The following is a 17,168-nucleotide window of genomic DNA, read 5'->3' as shown; positions in this document are numbered from 1 at the left end:
TAGCAACCGTGACATTTCGTGGTTTGTCCTTCCATGTTTGAATTATCCAGGATTATCATGCGTTTAATTGTTGAATGAGAATGCAGGCAGTTTGAGCAAAGACACTGGTAACTTCTATGGTTTGAGTGTGCATTGGTTGAGAGTAGTCTACAGCAGTGTCTTTGCTCAAAAATAGACCGTTTCGTTGTAGCCCTTGACAAACACACCTCGTTCAACTCATTGAGGGCTTGATGATTAGTTGACAAGTTGAATCAGGTGTGCTTGTCCAGGGTTACAATACAAATGTTTACCGTTGGGGGTACTGGAGGACCAGGGTTGAGAAACGCTGGTCTAGCTACTGTAACAGATCAAGAGAACTGCTGCCCCCTGCAGACATTTTCTTGTATTGCATCAGCATCTGATAAAGACTTATTTTACAAAAGTATACAGTAATGAATTTAAAACAGCCTTATAAACATGCTTAATAGGAACATTACACAGTCACTGCTCTGTTAACCATTTGCCCCCCAATATCTCCGCATAACTTAACTATCAGACTGACATACATAACCAATGTGAAACCCATTTCTTCACAGACAAACACAGGTACCTTCTCTGCTAGCAAAGTGATTGTCTTCTCAGGCACTTGCGACGATTGAGAGAAAATAAAGCTGCATTTAAACATCGCACATGTCTAGCTCCAATGTCAGACAAAACAATATGAATACCCTATTCAAGTATAATTCAATAATTGCACAACAAAATAGTAATACAATTCTCACACATGCAACTAGCTGCAGTGTTGGAGTGCTGGGGATGATACAAAGATTCCATGAGTTCCATGTGATTTCTGTAATAGCTTCAGCACACCAGAACCTCGCAGAAAGAACGATCAATTGACAACAATAGAATGAAACAGCAGTAAAACAGTGTGAAGCAACTCTGTTAAAAAAACGTTCTATTTCTGACAGTTAAGATCAGGCTATATTATTGGTTTGAGATTTACCACACTGAACATGGATCCATATCTCTATGGATCAACGGTAAACAAATGTATTTCAGTCCGCGCCTGGATATCTTTATCGGCAATGAATAAGACTTAACAGGGAATTCGACAATCAGTAACCTTTCGTTGTAATCTATTATAAACCTTTTAAACATTTTGGGAGTCTTATACTCTGTCTGAAAAAGAAAGAGACATCAAATCCAGCCCAAGTTTGACATTCAAAATAAAACAGTAAACCACATTTCACACATACATACTACAATTGTAAATAAGACGAACATACAGGTAACTGCCAAAATAAATAAAACACCAACATAAAGTGTCTTAATAGGGCGTTGTGCCACGAGCCAGAGCAGCTTCAATGCACCTTGGCATAGATTCTGGAACTCTATTGGAGGGATGCGACATCATTCTTCCACGAGAAATTCCATCATTTGATGTTTTGTTGATGGTGGTGGAAAACTCCATCCCCGGTTGAGATCTGGTGACTGAGACGGCCATATGGTTCACATCATTTTCGTGCTCATCAAACCATTCAGTGACCACCCGTGCCCTGTGGATGGGGGCATTGTCAGCCTGTAGGGCCACAGCCATGGCAGACAGAATTTTGATATATGACCCGAAGCATGATGCAATGTGAATTGCTTAACCCAGGAACCACACCTGTGTGGAAGCACCTGCTTTTAATATACTTTGGATCCCTCTTTTACTCAAGTGTTTCCATTATTTTGGCAGTTACATGTGTCCGCATCTGTTGTATACTAAAAAATGTGTCTCATTTACATACATACTTTATGTGCGCTTAAACCCAGGTCTCACTCTCATCCTGTTTGGGAGGGTATTAAATAGGTGTGCTATCCAGCTACATGAGCAGGCCATCATTCCTCTTCTCTTCTATATTTGTGCGGGAACTTCCTACTTCCTTCTCTTCATCCCACCCTCCTCTTTCCTCACCCATCTGTGGGGGCACCTTTACCGTGAGTGAGTGTAGAGGAGTGGAAGTATTGTCCCTTTAACTGCAGGTGTCACAGTGTATCCCTTCGCCCTCGGCGTGTGTCAAAGTGAAAGTGTTCCCCCTGCACACGGGGTCAGTAGCGTCCCCGGCCCCCTCTGGACATGGTGAGGGGTAGTGAGACAGAGGAGAGAGAAGATACTTCCCAGTATAAGCTACGGGACAGGAAAAGCTGGTAGAGGATCACCACCGAGATAGCCTGGCATAGAATCACACCGATTGTCACAACCTAGAAACACAGACACACACAAACATCAACACCAAAAACCTTCCGAATGAGTCAGTACAATATACACTGCTCAAAAAAATAAAGGGAACACTTAAACAACACAATGTAACTCCAAGTCAATCACACTTCTGTGAAATCAAACTGTCCACTTAGGAAGCAACACTGATTGACAATAAATTTCACATGCTGTTGTGCAAATGGAATAGACAAAAGGTGGAAATTATAGGCAATTAGCAAGACACCCCCAAAAAAGGAGTGATTCTGCAGGTGGTGACCACAGACCACTTCTCAGTTCCTATGCTTCCTGGCTGATGTTTTGGTCACTTTTGAATGCTGGCCGTGCTCTCACTCCAGTGGTAGCATGAGACGGAGTCTACAACCCACACAAGTGGCTCAGGTAGTGCAGTTCATCCAGGATGGCACATCAATGCAAGCTGTGGCAAAAAGGTTTGCTGTGTCTGTCAGCGTAGTGTCCAGAGCATGGAGGCGCTACCAGGAGACAGGCCAGTACATCAGGAGACGTGGAGGAGGCCATAGGAGGGCAACAACCCAGCAGCAGGACCGCTACCTCCACCTTTGTGCAAGGAGGTGCACTGCCAGCGCCCTGCAAAATGACCTCCAGCAGGCCACAAATGTGCATGTGTCTGCTCAAACGGTCAGAAACAGACTCCATGAGGGTGGTATGAGGGCCCGACGTCCACAGATGGGGGTTGTGCTTACAGCCCAACACCGTGCAGGACGTTTGGCATTTGCCAGAGAACACCAAGATTGGCAAATTCGCCACTGGCGCCCTGTGCTCTTCACAGATGAAAGCAGGTTCACACTGAGCACATGAGCACATGTGACAGACGTGACAGAGTCTGGAGACGCCGTGGAGAACGTTCTGCTGCCTGCAACATCCTCCAGCATGACCGGTTTGGCGATGGGTCAGTCATGGTGTGGGGTGGCATTTCTTTGTGGGGCCGCACAGCCCTCCATGTGCTCGCCAGAGGTAGCCTGACTGCCATTAGGTACCGAGATGAGATCCTCAGACCCCTTGTGAGACCATATGCTGACACATGCACATTTGTGGCCTGCTGGGGGTCATTTTGCAGGGCGCTGGCAGTGCACCTCCTTGCACAAAGGCGGAGGTAGCGGTCCTGCTGCTGGGTTGTTGCCCTCCTACGGCCTCCTCCACGTCTCCTGATGTACTGGCCTGTCTCCTGGTAGCGCCTCCATGCTCTGGACACTACGCTGACAGACACAGCAAACCTTTTTGCCACAGCTCGCATTGATGTGCCATCCTGGATGAACTGCACTACCTGAGCCACTTGTGTGGGTTGTAGACTCCGTCTCATGCTACCACTAGAGTGAGAGCACCGCCAGCATTCAAAAGTGACCAAAACATCAGCCAGGAAGCATAGGAACTGAGAAGTGGTCTGTGGTCACCACCTGCAGAATCACTCCTTTTTTGGGGGTGTCTTGCTAATTGCTTATAATTTCCACCTTTTGTCTATTCCATTTGCACAACAGCATGTGAAATTTATTGTCAATCAGTGTTGCTTCCTAAGTGGACAGTTTGATTTCACAGAAGTGTGATTGACTTGGAGTTACATTGTGTTGTTTAAGTGTTCCCTTTATTTTTTTGAGCAGTGTATATATATATATATATATATATATATATCTATAGAGTGTCGTCCTCTCACCTTTTCTCTCTGATGCTCGTTGAAGACCACAGAGACTAGGACCAGCACAGGGTGGCACAGGAACCAGATAAAACAACCCTGAGAAACAAACTAGTGAGACTGGAATAACCAATCTTATAATGCACTGTAGATGGCACTATAAACGCATGGAAAGGGTTACCAGCTATTCTGTGTTGTATTTCTACGCCTACCTTGGCGAAGCTGAGATAGAAGTCTCTCTTGAGGGCGCTCCTCTCTGTGCTGATGATGGTGTAGAGCACAGAGGCCAGCAACAAGGCCAGGATGATACGTAGAGAAATGAGTAACAGACCTGCTATGCTGCGCTGGGCATGGTAGCTGTGGTGCTCCGTCTCCTCATACTGCTCCCACAGCAGTAGCGCCCCCTAGTGGCCCGGCAGCGACACAGACAGGGAGTCAGTGGAAAGGTATTTAGGTCATTGGTATTGAATGTGTTTTTATTGACTGATCCCAAAGGGGAAATTGAGAGTTAATAGGGGGTTACAGTATTGGTCAGGATAGGGGATGGTGCGAGCAAGGTAGAGGTTAGTGCAAGTAGTAGGGGCTACTGTATCCAGTGAGATGGAAGTCAGGGCTTAGTATTTTGGGGTAAGGGATTAAAGGTCATGGATAGGCTGATGAGGCTCTGACCTGTGTGGCGACCCCTCCCATAGCGAGGGCTTTGGAGGCGGGGGAGGAGTCCCACTGGAGAGGTCTGCTCTGGGGCTTCCTGTTCTTGCTCAGGGTCCAGCCCACACATAGACTCAGCAGCATGTACAGCATGGACACCTGGGATACCATGTCACAGACTGCAGCATGGGAGAACAACAACAGGCAACAGTCAGCACAGTCACAAAGGAAGAACGAAAGACAGTACGAAGAAAGAGCGACAGAGAGTGAGAATACAACACTCACACTCTGCCAAGCTGCCCATGACAGGAATGCCCACTCCATCCCTGGCATACCTGTGGAACGAGAGAGACAGGTGTGTGTTTTTACACAACAAGACTGATATTCACTCCTCCAAATATTCTGCAATACAGGATAATCCTGTTATACAGTAACTGATGTAAACCTGAGCAGGGTTGCTGAAAGGTGACTGTAACAATGACTGGGACGGAGTCAACCTCACCTGGCCAGGTGGATGTAGTTGAAGAGGGCAGAGATCCCCTGTAGGGCCAAGGCTGTGGAGAGCACCTTCAGCACCGTTTGCATGGGCCCACCCTTTCTCAGGGCCATCCACAGAGGCTGAATGTAGATACAGGATGCCACAAAGTAGGCCAGGATCAGCAGACAGTAGAAACTATGCAGGCCTGGTAGGAGCAGGGGTAGGTAGGAGGGTGGGGTAGGGGGACAGGGGTAGAAAGGAGGGTGGGTCAGGGTGCCAGGGGTGGGAAGGACACAATCAGTCAAGCATTCAGTGCAGTCCTGTCTGGAGCCCTAGTCATATCTTAAATTCAGAAGTATAAAATGATGTGTTATGACTAGCAGACACTTAGCAGACGCTTAGCAGACGCTTTCATCCAAAGCGATTTACAGTGCACCAAATGCATATATTAAAGTATGTGCATGTACTGACCTGATTCCTCAGCGCTGAAGTGTTCCAGGGGGTTGCCTGCCGAGTCAGGGTTGAACAGCAGGATGGTGAAGGTCAGGTCCCCGTGGGCAGGGATGATGCCCCCCTCCCCGCAGGTGTAGCGGTCTGCATACAGCGCCATCCAGGCCGTGGGGGAGTGAAGGTGGGGGATGCTCTGGTTGTGCTCCTCCTCACTCAGACGGACTGAGCAGAGAGAGGGAAACAACGTTAGGAGGGAGACAAGCCCTAGGCCTTCGCTCAGAGGGCTAATGTGGCCTTAAGTCATGCAAACGACCAAGGTTTGATAACCAGTCGGTTACATATGCTGATGCAACATACTGCAAGTACATTCAGAATATGTCTTGTAAATGATGGTATTTATGCCACTTCCCCAAATGCCTCTTGTTTATGAATGCATGTTTACTACGAGCCAGCGGGACATGAATGCAAACAACAATACATGTGACAGTCTCAGAGACACACTCACTGGAGAGCTGTGCCTTGGAGAGGCGGTCGTGGCAGCTGAGGTTGTCGATGTCGAAGCCGTCCTCCATCTCCGGGAAGAATAGCAGTCTGGACTCCTTCTCCGTGGCCAGGGGAGCATTCTCCAGCCTGCACACCACCAGACCACTACCCACTGGGGAAAAGAGACAGAGGGAGGGAGAGACAAGAGAGGGTGTGAGAGAAGAAGAGGTAGTGGAAGTAGAGGGGAGGAGAGAGAGAAAGAGGGAATGAGGGAAGAGATCTGACAGGACACTAAATCCACCTTTCAGAGGATTGGGTTTCATTCGAACCTACAGAATATGCAGACCGTCTGTGATAAAGGAAGGAGCTCTATTGATTCTAATGTACTGCCTGGCTATCACATTTGGCAACATGTTGTACCCGGGAACAGAATGACATTGCCGATGCTCATGGGTCTGGACTAATGTAAGACTGAACCAACCTATTATTAAGACACTGCATAGACCTATGTGATTTGATCCCAACTCAACAAACATCTTCCAACGATTTCCCGTTTAAGATTGCAATGCACACAGAAAAATACTTTGAGACAATGATGCATAACACCATGCAAGAGATTAGCACTTTCCAGACTAAGAACACATGATCTGTTGCTTCCTTATTTATGTATGTACATAAGCATTGCAACTATAGTCTATATAAAACATCCAATAATAAAACGCATCACGTCATCTTGGTGCATGTGTATCCATCCACACAAGCCTCCCTCCAGAATTTGTCGCTAGCGTCAGACTGCTACACCTACCGTTGTACATGAATTTTGTGATGTACTGTCCATTCTGCTCTCTGGCTGCATCGCTCTTGAAAACTCCCGACACAGTTTTTCCAAATGTAGCTGGAATGCATAGTAAGAAGGCTGTACGTGTGAACATTAACGGATACATTGTCTCCTAAAAGCGACTTATCAAATTAGATATAAAGAATATGATTGTACGACAACAATGAATGGTCTAGTCAAAAAGGGTGAGTTCCATCTGCACTGAACGTTTGATTGATTTAGGTTTTACCTAATCATAAAAGGACCTCTGCACTACGTTAGATCTGTAAGCCAATCAGAGAGCGATAAAAGGGTGGGCACCAAAACGGACCGACTCAACGCAGGCCTCTGAAACGTGTCAACATTGCCATAAACCGACAAAAGACTGTCGCAAAAGTTGCACATTACATTTTGCTGATGTGGTTTGTACAGTATCAGCTGCTTCTGACATGAACTAGTGACAACACAAACATCTCAGTAATGTTATCTAACTGTTCGTTAACGTGTTGTCGATGTGCTTCGCTTTAGAATGGCCTCAATCACTTAAAATCAGTTCCCGCATATAGTTTATGAGATTATCTCTTGTTTACTCAACAATAAGACACTCTCCAGCACAGGTAAGCTAGTTAGCTAGCTAAGGTCGGCATAATTTATGTCACTAGGAGAGTGCCTTTGGGCTTCAATGAAAACTGAAGATCCAGGAGAAGAGTTGTGAGGAGACATCAACAGGTTGTGCGAGGATGGACTTTGTCAAAACGGTCCTGGTGACTGGAGGGGCAGGTTTCATGTAAGTAACAGTTAGCAAATCATCATCATCATAATGACAATCAGTACTATTCTGACAAAGACTTAAACAACAGAAAACAAGCAAGTTGAATCTACAATGTATGTCAAATATGAGATTTCATTGCATACAATACATGTTTCATCTGTAACTCTTTCCCAAAACAGTGGGTCCCATTTTGTCTGCTCCCTAGTCAACAGGCACCCAGATTGGCGTATCATCAACTTTGACAATGTAAGTAGGAGCTAAATGTGCTTTCCTGTAACGACAGATTCAAGCCCTGTTCAAGCTGGGGCCTCTCGTTCCCTTTGCTGCCAAGGTGCAACATAGACATGGAACACTGGTCACTTTAATAATGTTTACATACTGTTTTACCCATTTCATATGTATATAATGTATTATAGTCAAGGTCTATCCTATTCAACTATTGCTGTACATAAACTATTCTATCCTACGTATTCTTCAGATATACTATATATTGTATCCATATACTGTCCATAATTACAGTAGTCCAGCTGTCCATATATATTTATACTCCGGACTCCGACATTGCTCGTCCTAATATTTCTATATTTCTTAATACCATTCTTTTACTTTTTCAGACTTGTGTGAATTGTTAGATATTACTGCACTGTTAGAGCTAGGAACACAAGTATTTTGCTACACCCGCAATAACATCTGCTAAATATGTGTATGTGACCAATAAAATTTGATTTGATTTGACAACACGTTTCACTGCACATATCCGGTGTATGTGACAACAAAATAAAAAATGTAAATAAAAAAACAAAGTGGAGCTTATTTCCTGTACACCCTAACTACTACACTATGTGACTGCAGAATTCCAAGTTGTCATCATTTCCTGGGAATGACTGTGTAAATTTTCCTGGTCCCATACAGCTGGACTACTGTTCCAATCTCAGGAACCTGGAGTCTGTAGAGGAGAATGAGAACTACACCTTTATCAGGGTGAGAGAACTGCCAAGTCCTACTGTTATGTAACATCACTGTATATGGAGTGCCAGTGTTACGAGACAGGGATGTCCTCTCTCCCCTCCTGTTTGCACTGGCAATTGAACCGCTTGCAGAAATAATTAGACAGAACTCAAATGTAACAGGTATCCGTATTGATAAACATGAATTTGAACTAATTTGCTGACGATCTTCTGATATACCTGACTAATATTTGAAACTCAATGTCCCCCTTGTTCAAAATGTTTTCGGAATACTCAAAAATCTCAGGATATGAAATTAACATTGAAAAAAACTGAAATAATGGCAAATAGAAAAATAATAACTCATGAACTACAGCAATCCTTTGTGGACCACACAAAATATGAAATACTTAGGATGCTTAATAAGTGACAACAAATATATAAAGTTAACTTTATTCCATTACTCAACAACATGAAAGCAGATCTAATTAAATGGAACAATCTCCCCATAGATGAACCTCTTTAGAATGGCATGGCTCCCAAAGTTTTATATTTTACTGAACAAAAATATGAACTCAACATGCAACAATTTGAAAGATTTTGCTGAGTTAGAGTTCATGTAAGGAAATCAGTCAATTGAAATGAATTCATTAGACCCGACTCTATGGATTTCACATGACTGGGAGTACAGATATGCATCTGTTGGTCACAGATGCCTTAAAAAAAGGTAGGGGTGTGGATCAGAAAACCAGTCAGTATTTGGTGTGACCACCATTTGCCTCATGCAGCATGACACATCGTCTTCACAAAGAGTTGATCAGGCTGTTGATTTTGGCCTGTGGAATGTTGTCCCACTCCTCTTCAATGGCTGTGCGAAGTTGCTGGATATTGGCGACAACTGGAACACGCTGTCGTACATGTCGATCCAGAGTACCCAAACATGCTCAATGGGTGACACGTCTGGTGAGTATGCAGGCCATGGAAGAACTTGGAAATGTTTTGCTTCCTGGAATTTTGTTCAGATCCTTGCGACATGGGGCCGTGCATTGGACTCCATAGTGGCGCAGTGGTCTAAGGCACTGCATCTCAGTGCAAGAGGCGTTACTACAGTCCCTGGTTCGAATCCAGGCTGTATCACATCTGTCCGTGATTGGAAGTCCCATAGGACGGCGCACAATTGGCCCAGCGTCGTCCGGGTTTGGCCGGGGTAGGCCGTTATTGTAAATAAGAATTTGTTCCTAACTGACTTGCCTAGTTAAATAAAGGTACAAATAAAATCAAAATTATCATACTGAAATATGAGGTAATGGCGGCGGATGAATTGCACGACAATGGGCCTCAAGATCTTGTGATGGTATCTCTGTGCATTAAAATTGCCATTAATAAAATGCTATTGTGTTCGTTGTTTGTAGTTTATACCTGCCCATACCATAACCCCACCGCCACCCATGGGGCACTCTGTTCACAACGTTGACATCAGCAAACCACTCACCCAAACGACTCCATACGTGTGGTCTGCAGTTGAGGCCAGTTGGACGTACTGACAAATTCTCTAAAACAACATTGGAGGCGACTTACGGTAGAGAAATGAACATTCAATTATCTGGCAACAGCTCTGGTGGACAGTCCTGCAGTCAGTATGACAATTGCACGCTCCCTCAACATCTGTGGCATTGTGTTGTGTGACAAAACTGCACAATTTAGAGTGGCCTTTAATTGTCTCCAGCACAAGGTGCACCTGTGTAATGACCATGCTGTTTAATCAGCTTCTTTATATGTCACAGGTCAGGTGGATTATCTTGGCAAAGGAGAAATGCTCTCTAACAGGGTGCACAAATGTGTGCACAACATTTGAGAGAAAAAAGCTTTTTGTGGGTATGAAAAAAAAATTCTGATCTTTTATTTCAGCTCATGAAACATGGGACCAACACTTTACATACATATATTTTTGTGTATTTTCAGTTATATACCAATTACCCCACTGAAGACATTATTTACAAATGTATACTCGGCCATAACAGACTTCATGTGGGGAAATACCACTGAATAAAAAGGATAGTTTAACATCTTCCTAAGTCTGAGGGTGTTTTTTAACTTTCCAGATTTGGAATTGTATCAACTCGCCACCCAAGGCTTTTACTTGCAACATGTTGTTAAATACACTAAAGAGGAACAATGGGTACATATTGAAGATGCGCATGCTCATCCCCAGATTTTTTTTACGTGTCTGTTTTCAAAGGATGGAGCTAAGAACATGAACAACTTCATAGTTAACAACACTGTGACAACATGGAAGAACATGAAACGGATTCTACAGGAACCAATTTCACTCCCTCTGGAACAATCCTTGGACAGCTTTTCAGAATTCACTGATAAATTGGCCCACATGGAAAACTAAAGGCATAGAAACCGTAAATTACATGGTAATAGGAAATACAAGTATTTCCATGACAGAATTAAAAATACATTTTGGACTGACCAATGTATACAATTTTAAATAAATGCAACTTAAAGTTTTATATTTGAACTTCTACTTTTAAAAATCCACCTTTCTAGAAACAAGTCTCTCACCATTGCCGCTTGCTATAGACCACCCTCTGCCCCCAGCTGTGCTCTGGACACCATATGTGAACTGATTGCCCCCCATCTATCTTCAGAGCTCGTGCTGCTAGGTGACCTAAACTGGGACATGCTTAACACCCCGGCCATCCTAAAATCTAAGCTTGATGCCCTCAATCTCACACAAAGTATCAATGAACCTACCAGGTACAACCCCAAAGCCGTAAACACGGGCACCCTCATAGATATCATCTTAACCAACTTGCCCTCTAAATACACCTCTGCTGTTTTCAACCAAGATCTCAGCGATCACTGCCTCATTGCCTGCATCCGTAATGGTTCTGCGGTCAAACGACCTCCCCTCATCACTGTCAAACGCTCCCTGAAACACTTCAGCGAGCAGGCCTTTCCATTCGACCTGACCCGGGTATCCTGGAAGGATATTGACCTCATCCCGTCAGTAGAGGATGCCTGGTTATTCTTTAAAAATGCCTTCCTCACCATCTTAAATAAGCATGCCCCATTCAAGAAATGTAGAACCAGGAACAGATATAGCCCTTGGTTCTCTCCAGACCTGACTGCCCTTGACCAGCACAAAAAGATCCTGTGGCATTCAGCATTAGCATCGAACAGCCCCCGTGATATGCAACTTTTCAGGGAAGTTAGGAACCAATATAAACAGGCAGTTAGGAAAGCTAAGGCTAGCTTTTTCAAGCAGAAATTTGCTTCCTGCAACACAAACTCAAAAAAGTTCTGGGACACTGTAAAGTCCATGGAGAATAAGAGCACCTCCTCCCAGCTGCCCACTGCACTGAGGCCATGCTTTCCACCTGGCTACCCCAACCCCGGTCAACAGCCCTGCACGCCCCACAGCAACTCGCCCAAGCCTCCCCCATTTCTCCTCCCAAATCCAGTTAGCTGATGTTCTGAAAGAGCTGCAAAATCTGGACCCCTACAAATCAGCCGGGCTAGACAATCTGGACCGTTTCTTTCTAAAGTTATCTGCCAAAATTGTTGCAACCCCTATTACTAGCCTGTTCAACCTCTCTTTCGTGTTGTCTGAGATTCCCAAAGATTGGAAAGCAGCTGTGGTCATCCCCCTCTTCAAAGGGGGACACACTCTTGACCCAAACTGCTACAGACCTATATCTATCCCACTCCGCCTTTCTAAGGTCTTCGAAAGCCAAGTTAACAAACAGATTACCGACCATTTTGAATCCCACCGTACCTTCTCTGCTATGCAATCTGGTTTCAGAGCTGGTCATGGGTGCACCTCAGCCACGCTCAAGGTCCTAAATGATATCATAACCGGCATCGATAAGAGACATTACTGTGCAGCCGTTTTCATCGACCTGGCTAAGGCTTTCGACTCTGTCAATCACACATCCTTATCGGCAGACTCAACAGCCTTGGTTTCTCAAATGATTGCCTCGCCTGGTTCACCAACTACTTCTCCGATAGAGTTCAGTGTGTCAAATCGGAGGGCCTGTTGTCCGGGCCTCTGGCAGTCTCTATGGGGGTGCCACAGGGTTCAATTCTTGGGCCGACTCTCTTGTATACATCAATGATGTCGCTCTTGCTGCTGGTGAGTCTCTGATCCACCTCTACACAGACGACACCATTCTGTATACTTCTGGCCCTTCTTTGGACACTGTGTTAACTACCCTCCAGACGAGCTTCAATGCCATACAACTCCTTCCGTGGCCTCCAACTGTTCTGAAATACAAGTAAAACTAAATGCATGCTCTTAAACCGATCGCTGCCCGCACCTGCTTGCCCGTCCAGCATCACTACTCTGGACGGTTCTGACTTAGAATATGTGGACAACTACAAATACCTAGGTGTCTGGTTAGACTGTAAACTCTCCTTCCAGACTCACATCAAACATCTCCAATCCAAAATTAAATCTAGAATTGGCTTCCTATTTCGCAACAAAGCATCCTTCACTCATGCTGCCAAACATACCCTCGTAAAACTGACCATCCTACCGATCCTCGACTTTGGCGATGTCATTTACAAAATAGCCTCCAACACTCTACTCAACAAATTGGATGCAGTCTATCACAGTGCCATCCGTTTTGTCACCAAAGCCCCATATACTACCCACCACTGCGACCTGTACGCTCTCGTTGGCTGGCCCTTGCTTCATACTTGTCGCCAAACCCACTGGCTCCAGGTCTACAAGACCCTGCTAGGTAAAGCCCTGCCTTATCTCAGTTCGCTGGTCACCATAGCAGCACCCACCCGTAGCACGTGCTCCAGCAGGTATATCTCACTGGTCACCCCCAAAGCCAATTCCTCCTTTGGCCGCCTTTCCTTCCAGTTCTCTGCTGCCAATGACTGGAACGAACTACAAAAATCACTGAAACTGGAGACACTTATCTCCCTCACTAGCTTTAAGCATCAGCTGTCAGAGCAGCTTACACATCACTGCACCTGTACATAGCCCATCTGTAAATAGCCCAAACAACTACCTCATCCCCTACTGTATTTATTTATTTATCTTGCTCCTTTGCACCCCAGTATTTCTACTTTGCACATTCATCTACTGCACATCTACCATTCCAGTGTTTAATTGCTATATTGTATTTACTTCGCCACCATGGCCTATTTATTGCCTTACCTCCCTTATCTCACCTCATTTGCACACATTGTTTATAGACTTGTTTTTCTACTGTATTATTGACTGTATGTTTGTTAACTCCATATGTAACTCTGTGTTGTTGTATGTGTCGAACTGCTTTGCTTTATCTTGGCCAGGTCGCAGTTGTAAATGAGAACTTGTTCTCCACTTGCCTACCTGGTTAAATAAAGGTGAAATAAAAAAATATCTCAACATTTTGACCTGAAAGCTTTTGGACATCAGAGCAATATTGAGGGAATCCTATTTGAGTCAAGAAAAGATACTCATATGAAAGGTAATATATACAAAACCTTGCACAAAAAAGCCTATTGAACTAACAATCTCTTAGAAAAAATATAACTATTGGAACCAAGACTTAAAAATAACTGACATTGGCACAAGATGGAGGGAGTGTTGGAACATAACGAACAAAATTACAATTATTGACAATATACGCTTAATCCAGTATAAACTAATGTATACAATGTATAATACAAGAGACAAAATTCACAAATTCTACAGCACAACGGCAGAGTAATGTCTTAAGTGTAAAACTACCAATGGCTCAATAATTCATGCCTTCTGGGAGTGCTATGGTCCAAAAGTTATGGGTGAAGTTAGAAAGCTAGTTGTCAGAAGTTGTACAATGTAAGTTTACTTTTAATCCGTCTTTCTGCATATTTCAAGACATGGTATATAGGAGTGCTGTGAGATACCGGATGGGTTACTATTACTTAAATACTGGCAGTCAAATGATACTCCAACTTTAAGAGAATGGAAGAATCAAATGCTTTATTATTTAAATATTGAAAAAAATCTGTCTTGGACAGAAACAAAATGGGAACATATTTGGGTCTGAGTAAGTATGATGTGATCAGTGTTTGGAAATGTATGAATGTTAAGTTGTTTATTGTTTTTGTCTATGTATGTTTTTGTTTATTGTTAAAAAATAAAAAATCATAAAGACTGTTAGCTTGAATATGTGTCATGTTTTGTCCCTTTTCTTTAACAGGGGGATATATGCAATCCATGCTTGTTAAAACACATGTTTGCCACAGAAAACATCGACATCGTCTTTCACTTTGCGGCTCAAACACATGTTGGTAAGAAATTACGTTTTACTGTTTAGATTGTGTTGTTACCATGCCAAAACAATCAAAGGCATTGTTGACAACACTCAGTGACCCATAGAGCAAGACATTCATCCATATGTTTCTGTGCCCCCTTTTCAGAGACGTCCTTCGTTTGGCCGTCCAGATACCACATGGTGAACGTGGAGGGGACAAGGGTGCTACTGAAAGCAGCTTTTGAGGCCAAGGTGGAGAAGTTTATTTACATTAGCACAGATGAGGTGTATGGAGAGAGTCTGTATAAGGTCAGTCCACTCATATCATTTTCACTGATATCCTGACATAATTATCATAACTTTTTGTAAGGTGTATGCCACATTTACATTTGAGCTCCCAAGTTTTTGAGTGCCACTTCTCAACTTCTTTTGCCACTTTTTAAGGTTCTTTGTCTGCAGTACTGTCAGTCCCCGGTGTTAAAAGCGGTCTCTTTTACCCCCATGTAGGAATTAGATGAAACCAGCCCAAGAAGACCCAACAACCCATATTCTGTGTCTAAAGCAGCTGCTGAGTGTCTTGTATTGTCCTACAGGGAGAGACACAAGGTAGTAAATACTGTCAATAGACATACCACAATTATAACCAAGTTTTTCTGTGAGGCATGTACACATTTTTGTATTATTTTGTATTAATATTTGGCTTTTTCTTTCAGTTTCCTGTTATAATAACAAGGAGCAATAATGTATATGGACCCAGACAGTACTTGGAGAAGGTCAATATAGTATCTATATTCTATATCAGTGGTTCCCAACCTTTTTCGGTTACTGTACCACCAACTGAATCTTGCTCTGCCTGGAGTACCTCTGAAGTACCCCCTAATGTCCTAGTACCCCTGGTTGTGAACCACAGTTCTATATATTTATTTTGTGTGTCTGGTCTTTTAAGATGTCTCAAATGTTTTTTTTTTACCCCCAGGTTATTCCAAAATTCGTGTCCTTCCTTCAGCTGAACAAAAAATGGTAAATACTTATACTTTAAGGGAGCACTGACATCATCCCAGACTATGTGGACATGTCTTACTTCATATGTTATTGTTTCAAATAAAGCCTACATATCCCATGCTCTTCTTTGCCACAGTACCATCCAAGGGACCAGCCCCCAATCTCGCCACTTCCTGTACGTGGATGATGCCATTGAAGCATTCCACACCATCCTGGAGAGGGGGATGGTGGGAGAAACCTACAACATCGGGACCGACTTCGAGATATCCATCATTCAACTAGCCAGAGAACTTATCAAGATGGTAGGATATCCATCATTCAGCTAGCCAGAGAACTTATCAAGATGGTAGGATATCCATCATTCAGCTAGCCAGAGAACTTATCAAGATGGTAGGATGTCCATCATTCAGCTAGCCAGAGAACTTATCAAGATGGTAGGATGTCCATCATTCAGCTAGCCAGAGAACGTATCAAGATGGTAGGATATCCATCATTCAGCTAGCCAGAGAACTTATCAAGATGGTAGGATATCCATCATTCAGCTAGCCAGAGAACTTATCAAGATGGTAGGTGAAGTGTGTCTGGTCACTCTGTAGTCCTCTTTACTGAGCCACTGAAAGACATCTGCTAATAGTGTGTGTTACAGGTCAGGCATGTACCTGATGCAGAACTGGACGACTGGCTGGAGTTTGTGCCTGACCGGTGAGTGAAGTATAAGGGGATCACACTAAACACTTTTCAGAGCCTTTACTTCCTTTGAGCATGTCTTTGCCATGGAAACCAGTGTGAGAAAGGCAGGCTGTGTGATTGGCTCCTAAGACACTGACATTGTTGAACCTCTCACCCACCCAAGGCCAGTGGTTGACCTGAGGTACCCTGTGAACTGTGAGAAGCTGTGGAGGCTGGGCTGGAAGCCTGCAGTGTCATGGTCAGAGGGCATCAGAAGGACAGGTACAGTACATGAACACATTACTCTATGGATTCCTTAGATTGACTTTCATATATATTTTAGCACAAGGGGTGAATCTCTAAAGTGTCCTCTCCTTCATTTGTTTTACAGTCAAATGGTACCAACAGAATCCAGACTTCTGGCCAGATGTCAAACCAGAAGACCAACCAATTACCTTTCAGCCCGATACCAATAAGCACATAGATCGTCTTCCTGTATTCGTGGTCACCAACCCTGTTCCTGGAGCTACAGGGTGTGCTGGCTTTTGTTCCAGCCCTGGTTCAATTAATCAGTCTTAAGGGTTGTTGACCTCCACTAGTCAAACCTTCATCTCAATCACTGTGGGTGTGCAAGGGAACACTTATTGTTGTAAATGTTTTACTAATGAAGGTGGAATGTAATATATTTATCATAGTCAATAAATAACTTTATAGCGCAGGCTTGAATGTTGAATATTAAACTCCGGATATGCAAAGAAAATACA

The 17,168-nt window shown here is 43.8% G+C and overlaps 2 protein-coding genes across 4 annotated transcripts; one reads left to right on the top strand and one right to left on the bottom strand.

Moving 5' to 3' along the window:
* Positions 1-1,411: 1,411 nt before the first annotated feature.
* On the bottom strand, positions 1,412-6,978 carry LOC120050519 (integral membrane protein GPR180-like). The gene is made up of 9 exons (XM_038997110.1): positions 6,755-6,978; positions 5,972-6,121; positions 5,488-5,688; positions 5,041-5,221; positions 4,824-4,873; positions 4,560-4,717; positions 4,103-4,294; positions 3,912-3,989; positions 1,412-2,226 (listed from the first exon to the last, which is right to left on the bottom strand). The coding sequence occupies exons 1-9, from the start codon at positions 6,891-6,893 to the stop codon at positions 2,074-2,076; spliced, it is 1,302 nt and encodes a 433-aa protein (XP_038853038.1). The 5' UTR covers positions 6,894-6,978; the 3' UTR covers positions 1,412-2,073.
* Positions 6,979-7,155: 177 nt separating this feature from the next.
* On the top strand, positions 7,156-17,124 carry LOC120051409 (dTDP-D-glucose 4,6-dehydratase-like). Of its 3 annotated transcripts, none has more exons than XM_038998258.1 (12): positions 7,156-7,553; positions 7,718-7,784; positions 8,451-8,519; positions 14,680-14,770; positions 14,900-15,042; positions 15,241-15,339; positions 15,447-15,506; positions 15,710-15,753; positions 15,872-16,037; positions 16,370-16,437; positions 16,589-16,686; positions 16,796-17,124. In XM_038998258.1, exons 1-12 carry the CDS (start codon positions 7,507-7,509, stop codon positions 16,981-16,983), a joined length of 1,140 nt encoding a protein of 379 aa, XP_038854186.1. In that variant the 5' UTR covers positions 7,156-7,506; the 3' UTR covers positions 16,984-17,124. The 3 variants fall into 3 exon arrangements, with proteins under 3 accessions (XP_038854186.1, XP_038854188.1, XP_038854187.1); XM_038998259.1 differs by having other exon boundaries at positions 7,157-7,553; positions 16,382-16,437; XM_038998260.1 differs by lacking the exon at positions 8,451-8,519.
* Positions 17,125-17,168: the final 44 nt, after the last annotated feature.

The sequence above is a fragment of the Salvelinus namaycush genome, chromosome 7, assembly GCF_016432855.1.
Source record: "Salvelinus namaycush isolate Seneca chromosome 7, SaNama_1.0, whole genome shotgun sequence".
In the NCBI taxonomy this organism is placed as follows: domain Eukaryota; kingdom Metazoa; phylum Chordata; class Actinopteri; order Salmoniformes; family Salmonidae; genus Salvelinus; species Salvelinus namaycush.
Note: the sequence above shows the minus strand (reverse complement) of the source record. Positions and strands in the feature narration are given on the sequence as shown.